This window comes from Perissodus microlepis, chromosome 16, assembly GCF_051167445.1.
Source record: "Perissodus microlepis isolate ML-2025 ecotype Zambia chromosome 16, ASM5116744v1, whole genome shotgun sequence".
Taxonomy (NCBI): domain Eukaryota; kingdom Metazoa; phylum Chordata; class Actinopteri; order Cichliformes; family Cichlidae; genus Perissodus; species Perissodus microlepis.
This window is the reverse complement of record NC_140476.1, coordinates 15,255,001-15,265,974: the sequence shown is the minus strand read 5'-3', so window position 1 is coordinate 15,265,974 and position 10,974 is coordinate 15,255,001. Positions and strand designations below refer to the sequence as shown.

The 10,974-nt window shown below is 38.8% G+C and overlaps 1 protein-coding gene across 2 annotated transcripts in view; it reads left to right on the top strand.

Annotated features, from left to right (window-relative positions):
- The first annotated feature begins 2,742 nt into the window (after positions 1 to 2,742).
- csrnp3 (cysteine-serine-rich nuclear protein 3) overlaps positions 2,743 to 10,974 on the top strand; it is a 25,793-nt gene continuing 17,561 nt past the window's right edge. Inside the window, exons 1-2 of one of the 2 annotated variants that reach the window (XM_084954909.1) lie at positions 2,743 to 3,076; positions 3,966 to 4,005. Coding sequence is in view for 1 of the 2 variants with exons in the window: in XM_084954908.1 (XP_084811034.1) it covers positions 3,074 to 3,076 (3 nt within the window). In the remaining variant the exon portion in view is untranslated. The remainder of the gene's footprint in view (positions 3,077 to 3,965; positions 4,006 to 10,974) is intronic. The other variant, XM_084954908.1, reaches the window with a different exon arrangement.

The following is a 10,974-nucleotide window of genomic DNA, read 5'->3' as shown; positions in this document are numbered from 1 at the left end:
AGGCTGTAACTGAATACTGCGTCTAAACATGGATCCAAAACAGAAGAAAAAAACATGTAACAGAGTTCTTAAGCAGAAGATGACATATTCATACTGCTTGTTTTAACCAAATCCTGTGGGTATTTTGGCTACCAGAGCATAACAGTAGTAATAAAGTAGTAATAGATTAATTTTTTATCAAAGCTGCTTGGCCCTCAGGGACTATTTTATTAATCTAAAACCATGAACATAACATAATGTGATATACATAAATGTTTAAGTGGGTAGTGCTGTTTTCTATATAAAGCCTGTGAATATTTATCAGCTTGCTGCTACCAAAGACAGACGATGTGAAACGCCGGTGCATTTAATACTCCTCACAGAGAGGATAGGCTGTGTTTTAACACCACCTTATTAAAAGTGGCATCTGTGCAAGCACTTGAGTGTACTCTGAAATAAGCAAACAGGGTTGTACCTGTTTCAACATAATGTGAATCAGAGGATATCAGAGCGTGGCTGCCTCTGTGCACAGCTGCACTGCACTGTCTCTGTTAACCTTGTGCCTGTGTTTTCTCCATTTAACGCACACCATAAATGTATCCCAGAGTGAGCTCTTTAGCATCCTCTGCTGTTCTCTGTGAGGAGAGCAGGGATTTGGTCTGATCTTGTTAAATCAGGTCAGCATTATTCAGACATCTGTGGAAGCAGGAGAGCAAATGGGATAATGGACTGACGAGATAGGTTTAAGGAAGCGAGTGGGTGGAAAAGGTGGGGAGTGCCAGCTTTGTGTATTAATAGTTTTGACAATATAGCCCTTTTCACTGAAGACATTCTGTATTGTCACAGCAGGACAAGCAAGTGTGCATAAAATGATTAATAATGGCTGAGCTGCATTTAGAGGGAGTACACTCTTGCCCAATTATCTAGTTGGATAAGCAGTTAAGAAAGTGGATGGATGGATGGATGGATGGATGGATGCTCACTGTCACACTTTCATGGCTGACTGGGATATTCAACAGAACAAAGTAAATTTCTAGTACTGCCTGTGATTTTACAATGACTCATAATGTCTGGTTTTAAAAAGGCCTTTCACTGGAGGTTTGAAGTATAATTCTGAAAAGCTGTCATTTAGTTTTCCTTGATGTGCATAAATCAGAACCAAAAGCACTGAAATAATGTTACTTTCTCTCCTCTTAATCTTGGCAGATGGAGAACCAGCCTTATACAAAACCCAGCACTTCCTATACATACAACATACTTGCCATACATACTTAGTGTATGGGAAGGATATAATTATGTTTACTCCAGAAAATTATGGTTATTGTAGTATACAATCATATTAGTCTATATAACAGGTATCAGGTACAGTAGTGTCTGGGTACACTTAGCCTGTAGCAGTTAAAAGGTATCATACATTATTGTCAGTGCCACATGTTGTACAGGGTCAGGATATAAACCTTGGAAAGGTGTCATATCAGGTACACTGCCATGTTAGAGCTTAGTGAAAGTATAGTGGCACTCTCTTGGACGAGAGCAAAGTATTTAGAAGCCAAAATATATGAAATAACATACGAGACTGGAGCAAAGTTGGAAAATTATATTTGCATTTCACATATTATATATATTTGGTGCAGTAAAATAAGGTTAGGGGAAAACACTTAATCATTGCCCAATGCTGGCACATCTACAGTCGTGATGATTAATCTGGATTATCCATACTGGGGAAAACAAACAAACAAAATAAATAAATAAAGAAGCGACAGGTTGAGCTTTACATATAAATACTGGTGAGTTTTATGTCTAACTATTGATAATCTTTGTAGAGCATAATTTATGAAACCTCTACTAAATTGATACATTATAAAATAAAGGTAACCATTAATCTGCAGCACAAAAATGTATAGTGTATGACCAAAAATGTATGACCAAATACTCACATATGACAATTAGGGTACTGGTTAATAGTAATGGTATTGATGGAGGCCGGTCTACCTCATTTTGGATCCGCTGGTAAATGAACGTGACTTCTTTTTCCCCCCTTTTTTCTTTTTGCTTGAGACTGAAAAACAGTAGTTTTGCCACAAGATGGCAGTGTGCTTTACTGCTTTATATTACTCCCAATCCTCAAGAGAGCCTATGATGAGGACTTTATGATGAATATTTGATTTATTTTAATAAATTAACATAAAAATTAACAGAGCTTTTCAACTGCATCCCGCGCTGACCTGTCAGAGACCCCCTTTTTGTTTGTTTTCACGTCCTTTCATTTTAGACCGTCTTACCTTACATAACCAAGCACAGACTAATTAAATTTGAAATGCATTGGACTACGGGTGTTTGTCAAGGCAGCTGTTTCTTTTTATAAGCCTCTTAACTCGATCAGTTTCATTACCACGTGTGACATGTTTGAAAACCATAATTATTCCACAGGCCGCAGTAACACAATACATGAAGGATGTTACACAAATGCTGCAGCTGTATTAAGCTAAAAAGTCACTCTAACCCTAGCAAAGGTACATCTATATTTCTAGACTACATTTATGGTAAAATATTATATGGTTGTACACGTATTGGTGATAATAGTTTGAGAAGTGTTTAGGCTATATTTATTTTTCTTTCAGTTTTAGCATCATTTCAGGAACTCTGCCTGGATTATAAGCACTCTAATATCTCCTGATATGTTTTTATCCACAAACACACCTATTACGGCCACAGTCTTTCCACTGGTGACACACGGCGATTTGCATTGAGGCTCCAGTGGGCAGGCAGCAGCAGCGCTCTGCGGCTGATTCCTGGTTTATAAAACCTTGATTGGACGGAGTAAGTCACGTTGGCCGTGAAGCTGTGAGTCTGATGCTGCACCATTGTTCTCCGAGCAGCCGGAAGGAGTGCCTGTCTAAGCACCGCTGTACACTACGTTGTGCCGATACTTCCAGTATCATTCGGGAATCCGGGGCCGGGTTTAACGGTCTCACTCTGGTGGGTGATTTCCGCAGAGGCAAAGCCGTGACATGGTGCTGGGGGCAAAACTGTGAAATCCATTGAGAAAAGGGCGTCATTGACTGACTGGATACTGATGATAGTAACGAAATGAATGGTGAGTATTATCAGTCACAGGTAACAGGCCTATATTTGAACACTTGCATATTTGATGAAATTACGGACAGACGGATTATATTTGTTGCTCACGTCTTTTTACTATTTCCTGAGGTAAATTGACGATTTTACGTTTGCCTGCTGTTTGTCATGACAGTGCACTGGATGGTACATTTGTTTAACTACACTGGGCATCACAGCTCAACAGTCACTCTGCTTAGGACATCTGCTACAACTAAATAGCCATTAAAATTTAGGAGCGATTTAATACTTTTCCTTCAAATTAAACTGGTGTCCATTTTATTGCTCAAACGTTTTGCGCACAAAGAGTTCAGCTCAGTGTTTAGATAAAAAAAAAAAAATACTATGAGCTCCTTTTTGTGCGTCACTTTTGAGTGAGCACATGTGTGTAGCACAGGCAGACTGGTATATGGCCAACTGTCCTCTCATGTGGACTGCTAGAGGAAGAGAGTCTAGTCCCCTGCAGAGCCTTGTACGGAACAGGCAGGGGAGGCAGCCAGGCTCTTCCCCTCCTTCCTCCCCAGGGATACCCCCACCTCCCCTCTGCCTCCCAACTATAAAAGGAAAGAGTAGCTCACAAAGAGATTTAGATAAAGCTCTGTCAATCATTCATATGTCAGTGCTGATATGGCAAAGTTTCCCTGGCGAAGCCTGTGTACGACTGGTGTGATAACAACAAGAAAGGAGAAAAAAATAGTAAATAATGTGATGCACTTTACATCAGATGATACAGCAAACTCCATAAAAACATATTTCTTAAGGGCACATTTTGCACAGTCTCTATAGATTTTCTAGCTGTCCTAAAGACAGATTAGATTTGCTGCAGAGGATCAAATACTATGCACATCTCTCGTCTTTATTCCTTACAGAACAGAAGCGGGTCGTTGCAGTCTGATATTCTAGTTAAAGGTAAGAGAAAATCTTGCTTATGCTATTTGAAACATCATATTGCCAGTTTTCACATTAACATACTGAATCTGTGCCTGTGAAATAGACGGTGCTCAAAGCTCACACAACTGTTGCTATGCTGCCACAAAAGACCCTCTAATAACAAGATATGATGTGATGTTGATGCAGACAACAGTGTTTAGTGAATACAGACAGCTGCGCTATTCTCTTTGGTTTATACTAGAGAGAGATGCCTCTGATATCACTGTGATGAAAAGGGGACATATTCTTTATAGAATATGATATTTTTCATATTTCGTCTTTATTTTTTCTCAATAAATCACCAATCAAAAAGAGCAAACAAAGACCTCACCATGCAGCTCTAATGTATTTGTATGTAATGCAAATCTATCCTTATTTGAACTGTCAGATTTTTTTTTTTACATCAGACTTGAACATGGCAGCACCATTATCCAGCACAGCCTTCTTTATTGTTCATCTGCCAGTCTTTTTTTAGTCAAAAGTCCAAGTTTGTAGCCGTGTCCAAGCATGCGGCCATGTACTGTACATGCAACCATTTTTCATATTTGCGGTTGAGATCTGAAAGGTGAGGAGGTGGGCTTTGTGTGAGTGTGTGTGTGTGTGTGTGCATGTGTGCGAGTGTGTGTTTGGGGAATGGGGCCTCTCTTCTTGTGTCTGTGTATTTTTCTTCCTCAATCCATCTGTTTCAGACGATCAGCATCCAGTCCTCAGAGGAACAGAATTTAATTAGTACATGTGGCACAGAGTGAAAGGACACTGAAACATTAAGTAGATGTATTTACTTGTGAAAAGCTGTATCATTAAGCTGGCTTATTTGAATAACTGATTCAGCCATGCTGGTATTACATACTGTAGCACAGATGGCTAAAGCTCGATAACAGTAAATGTAGTCCATTGAAGATTTGCAGGAAAGGTGTGATGGCTTAGCAGCACTTAGAGGAGTCTCTCAGCAGGAGGCTGGTGTGGGTGAGCTGTCTGCACACAAAGTTCACATGCACGTTTAAATCTATTTTGTGTCCTTTTAACAGCAAGAATTTGTGGCTTTAAATTTGACCTTAAGGTTAGGCGAGATGTTCTGAGTTGGGTTAAGGGTCAAACTCTAAGCTGTTGCATTGAGGATTAACAAGTTTGTGGGTTGTTGGTTTTTTTTAAAGTATTTGTTAACCTCCTAAGACCCGAACTCTTTCACGACATTCATTTTTAATTTCTCTTTGATATTTGGGCATATTGGGGCCCAATGAATGTAAATACAAAGAATTTCCAGATTTTATTTTTTTTTTACCTTATTTTTGTTTTTAAGAAAAATGAGAGCCACAAATGAGGATATTCATTTAAAATTTTGATAGAACAGTAGCAGTATAATGTCCTCGTAAGTGGATATCAGGCCCTTGTAGAGCAAAATTGAGTATTTTGGTCAAAATAACCAAAAATGTGATGTCCACATATGTGGACGGCAGGTCCTAGGAGGTTAAACAAAAATCAAAGAATATGCTGAAATTCGAAATATATTATTTTGCTTTTCAGTCCTCTCATTTCTGTTAATTCTTCATTAACATCGTAATTTTTGGACTATGTGCAGTTCTTTCTCTCTTTTTTTTCTATTTTCCAAGGTTTCCGAAATATCTGAAAAAAGTCATCCACCCTCCCATTCCCATCAGGCTAAACACTAAATTTAAATTTAAATTTAAAATAACACTCTCAAAATAAATACATTACTTTATACATAAACTACGTCTTGATGCAGCTCATTTACAATATACGGACACACTAGACAGCCTTTCCTTAGTTGCCACACAAACAGAAGCTATAAAAGGTGTGTGTACATTGCAGGAATTAGAAAATGTAACATTTTTTGGTGTCTTTATTGTATGTTATACTGTATGTTATACACAGTTTACCTTCTGGCAACAAAAACCAATTGGCTTACTCAGTAATTCTGCCTTCCTCATGTTGTCGAATGCGCTTTTCATTAATTGCACGTGTTAATTGATGCCTCTCTTCTTCACAAACAGAGAATTTAAATCATAACATCGACAGCTTGTATAGAAAGAATGGAGTCTGAACTAATATCAACCTTTTAGATTACATAGCAGCTTTGTGTCCCTCAGCAGGGTTTGTGGTTCCAATTTAGAAGCTTTTGAAGTGATTTTTTTTGTGTGTCTTTGGCTCCTTCCTGGCTGCGCTGTGCCGAGTTTTCACGGTTCAGGATTGTGCTCTCTTGAGATGTTGCCATGACACCTATTTGGAATCTTTTGTCTGTCGCCAGCTAATCGAATGTCAAGAAAAAAAAAAGAAGACGCATCTTTCTGGCTTAATGAGTTTTATTTGTTAGTGAAAAGTAAACCATTGCATAAATGCTTTTATATATATCCAGTGTGAATGCAGCCATTTCAACAGAATTAAGTGAGTTAAGTGAGCCTGTAATTATGTGCTTTAACTTTACATTTCATTTTATTACTACAGGATATATTTCAGTTTTAATTGAAAATAAATGCTGTTTTTTAACGTAAAACGACAATTGAAAAGAGAAAACAATCATTTCCAAATCATTAAGAGGCTATGTTTACATGAAAATGGTGGAAAAATGTAGCAAATGTAGAAATTAAGAAATGGTGATGTTTAAAAAAAAAAAAAAGAAGTTTTTTTTAAAGTTGAGACTTTGGCATGTTTGCGTCTGTGTTGCATCATCTCTCTGAACTGAAGAAACCAATTCCTGTACGTTTAAAAGCAAAATGTTTCCCTATTTTTGCTTGATATAGCTTTTCAGCTGCTCGAAAGCTCGGCAGTCCTTTGGAGCAGTTTTCATTTCATAATATTGTGAATGGCTGACAGGTGACAGGCTGGATTAGCACCTTGACACACAATGTGGTTTGGTATTGTCCCGCATACTAAAATAAGCAAGGCCTTACTTGTATAAGACATTTGGATGGCAGCATATGTGCTTGATATAATTTAGCATTAACTGGTGCTATCACATATGTGTACAGTAAAGTGCCCCTCCTATACGCACTAACGCACCATCACATAGCAGCAGTGGCTTCTAAACTATGGGATATTGCCAACCTCTCGTGGGGAGAGCACCTCCATAATTTTTAAATGAATAACTTATATTTATATTTATTTCTTTGCTTGTTGGAGTGTTTTGAGGATGTAGTTACAAGCTTTGTTTTCTGACAGTTACATCAGGTATGCATCTGTGTGTTTTGTTGGCTCTTTCTCAACTTGTGAGAAATGTGTTGCTGGCTTCAATTTTAAAATGAGCACCCATCCAAATATTTTCTTCTGCTTATACAATTTAGGATTGCAGTAGAACCGAATCCTGTCCCAGTTGTCACAGCGCAAGAGGCAGGGTACACTCTGGACAGGCTGCCAGTCTGTTGTAAGGCTAACACAGAGACCGACAAGCATACACACCTATGGTCAATTCAGAATCACCAATTAGCCTAACAAGCATGTGTTTGGAGTGGTGTGATTGGCTGAGGAACTCACACAGGCACAGGGAGAACATGAAGAAATGCCCTAACTGGCATCTTGATTCAAACCCAGGATCTTCTTTTTCTAGGGCATTAGTGCTAACCACTGCACCACCATACTGCATGAGCATGTATTTTACATATAAAACCCAATATGGTGTCTTTGTGCTATTTTTGGTTATAAAGCTGGTTTAAATCATTTGCATATTATCTGTTCCTATAATTGTGAATGGCAGAATCTAGAATATAAATGTTTTTTATGTCAAAAGGTGGGAACTACATGTGACTAGCAATACACATTCACTAGTCACTTTGTTAAGTACACTTTGCTAGTACCAGCTGGACCCTCTTCAGAATTCTTTGTGGCGTTCAGCACAGTGCTGGAAAACTTCCTCAGAGATTTTGATCCATACTGATATGAGAGCATTGCTATAGAGAGCTGCTATAGATTTGTTGGTTGCGTGTCCATGATACAAATCTATGGTTCCATCACATCCAAAAGATGCTCAGCTGGAGGGACTGTGATAAGATGATTTGAGCTTCATGGTGCTTTATCCTGCTGAAAGCAGCTATCATAAGATGGGTACACTGTGGTCATAAAGGGATGGATGGTCAGCAACAGTACTCAGAGAGGCTGTAGCATTTAAACAATGCTCAGTTGGTACTAAGAGGGCCAAAGTATGCCAAAAATTATCCCCCACATTACACCACTACCATCTGAATGTTGCAGCAGAACTCTTCAGAGACTCATCAGACCAGGCAACATTTTGTCAAGCTTCTGTTGTCCAATTTTGGTCTGAATTGTAGCTTAAGTTCACTGTTTTTAGCTGATAAGAATGGCAAACGATGTGTCTTCTGCTGCATGATGCAGTGAGTTGCTGCCATGTGATTGGCTGATTAGATATTTGTGTTTAATAACAGTTGAACTGGTGTACATAAGACAGCATCTGTGAATGGATGTCTGTGGTGGAGTTACTCTCAGTGAAAGCTAGGATATATTATTTGAACTATATATTATAAATTAAATGTGTTATATAAGAATTTATAATCCTAACTAACAATACCTTAAAACAAAATTTAATTAGGTGTGTATCCTGGATGCTAATTAATACATATTTCTATCAAGAGATATTTTGTGTCATTTTTTTTTCTTTTACTCAAAGTCACCACGTATAGTGATTGCATTCAAAGCTGGCCTACTTAACCGTTTTTCTCAGATAACAGTGTGAATGTTTTGCATATAAAAAATTATTCAAGATCTCAACATGATACTGGCTATATATAAATGATAAGACTTGTCTGCAGAATATGAACTCCACATCCCACAGCTTTCCCAGCCTGCGTGAAAGATAAAAGCAGCCCTGTCTCTATGAAATGCTTCGGCAGCTCTGTGTCTGCCAACAAACCGGCTTTTGCAAACTTTCAGGAGGCATGGGAAAATACAGTCATAAATAAAATATAGAGGCATGAATAATTTAGCTCATCATTGTGATTGACGTGAGGGTGAGGGTACCTGATTGTGCCTCCACAGTGTGAGACTTGAATTACAGCAAATCAAAACATCAGTCTGAATGTGGAGCGTCTTCGTCTTCATACTTGTCTGCTGTGCTGTGTTTTGATCATTAACACTAAACAACAACAACAACAAAAGGAGTTATCGTGAGATGTTTTCTTAAAGATTCAATTTCAGTTCAGTCCTGTAGTTTTGCTTTATTAAAACACTGTTAATACTGTTTGGTGTGAAGCTCCCATGAAGCTATACCTAGAATATTCCCAACAGTAATTTGCAACAATAATAATTACAGTCATTCGTATGACTGCCAATTATTTCCACCTCTTTGTGACTGAATACTGGTGCATTTAAATGTGCTACATTAGAGCACCCTTTTCTGTCGACCCATGCGTTTAATCAGGATCCATGCTTCCTGTATTCGTGTACAAGGAGGAAGAACGGATCAATGATTCCCAACATCGGGTTGTACTGTAGCTGCAGAGGCTGCAGCAGGCATCACCAGGCTGTAGCTCCTCCGTGTGCTGAGTGCTGAGCAGTGGGCTACACTCCCTCTCCCCTTACCCTGCCTTTCCCCTCTCTTTCTTCTAACTCCACCCCCCCACCCCCCCACCACCCTTTTTTTCATGTGTGTGAAGCAGATCTGTCTGCAGCCCGAGGCAAGTGCAAGTTAACAAATGTACAGAGCGCATGCGAAGTCTCATTTGCATAAATCTGTAGATGTCGCAACATTTCCTTAAACGGATTCCTTTGTGTTTAATTGGGGATATTTTCCCCCCCCCACCTCATGTGCATTCTTGTGTACGTCTTTCAAAGATGATTGAGAATGCGAACGACTCTATTTGACAACTGATCAATTATTTGCAAAATTTGTCCACCTGACCTTTATTGCACCGCAATGGAAAAATTATGAGATGTTTGCTTACTGCTCTGCACCTAACCTGTGTCATGGCAGACCAACTGCAAATATAACAAAGCTTAAGCTTGACTGCAGCGTTTGCACATCATTTTTTTTATATGTTAAACAGCTCCATGATCTAAGAGAGTTCCATTATATAAAAAAGACAACTTATAATGACTTATTTTCTTTTTCTGTTAACATTTAGTTCTTTTTTTTATTCTAACCACCCACTGTATTGATTATGTTTGGTGTGTGATCCCTGTGACTGTGTGGTCTCCAAATACAGAATGGAAATTAGTATGTTTATTACTGAGTATGTTTATTTAGGACAAACGACACTTCACCCCACACAAAAATATTCTACTGTATTCTCTAATCTAGAAAACGTTTTAAAAAATAGGAATATGTGAGCATTGCATTTGTGTCACTCGGTGGCAGGGATGTCCACTGACATCATCTGTAGCTGTATAATCATCCAGGCCACAGCCTCTCCTCGGGGGAGTCCAGCTGAGACCTGGTCTCTCTCTCTTTCTGCCTCTATCTATTTATTCCTCTCTCTTTCTTTGCCAAGCTTTCTTTCTCTGTTTCAAGGTTGCCGTTTATGGTTGAGTGTGACACCAGTGATAGATGACTTCGAACACAACGTCAGACTGCCTGCATGGCTGAGGATCTTTTGTGGTTTCGGGATTTTTCTGTGCTTTGTGATCCCCCTCAATTGGTTCTGCTGGAATGCTCCCTCAGTCACCCAGACAGAGTTTGCTGCAATGAAAATAAATGTATCTGATAATCAAGAAAGAAAGATGGAGAGGAAAAAAAATGAATAAAACGATCTGCCAAGCCATCTGGGCTGTATAAATGTGGACTTCATCACTGCGGAAATTCTAGTAGGCTGTGATGCTACCAGCCATATTGAATATCATGGGCATTTTATGGATGCAGACGGAATAAGAAAGCAAGATTTCCTAGCGTATATGCGGTCTGTACTCACCCAACCTTTCCCCTATTAACCCATTTGGCAACCTTTGTATGTGTATGTGTCATTAAGGCAGCTTTTTGTCAAAATT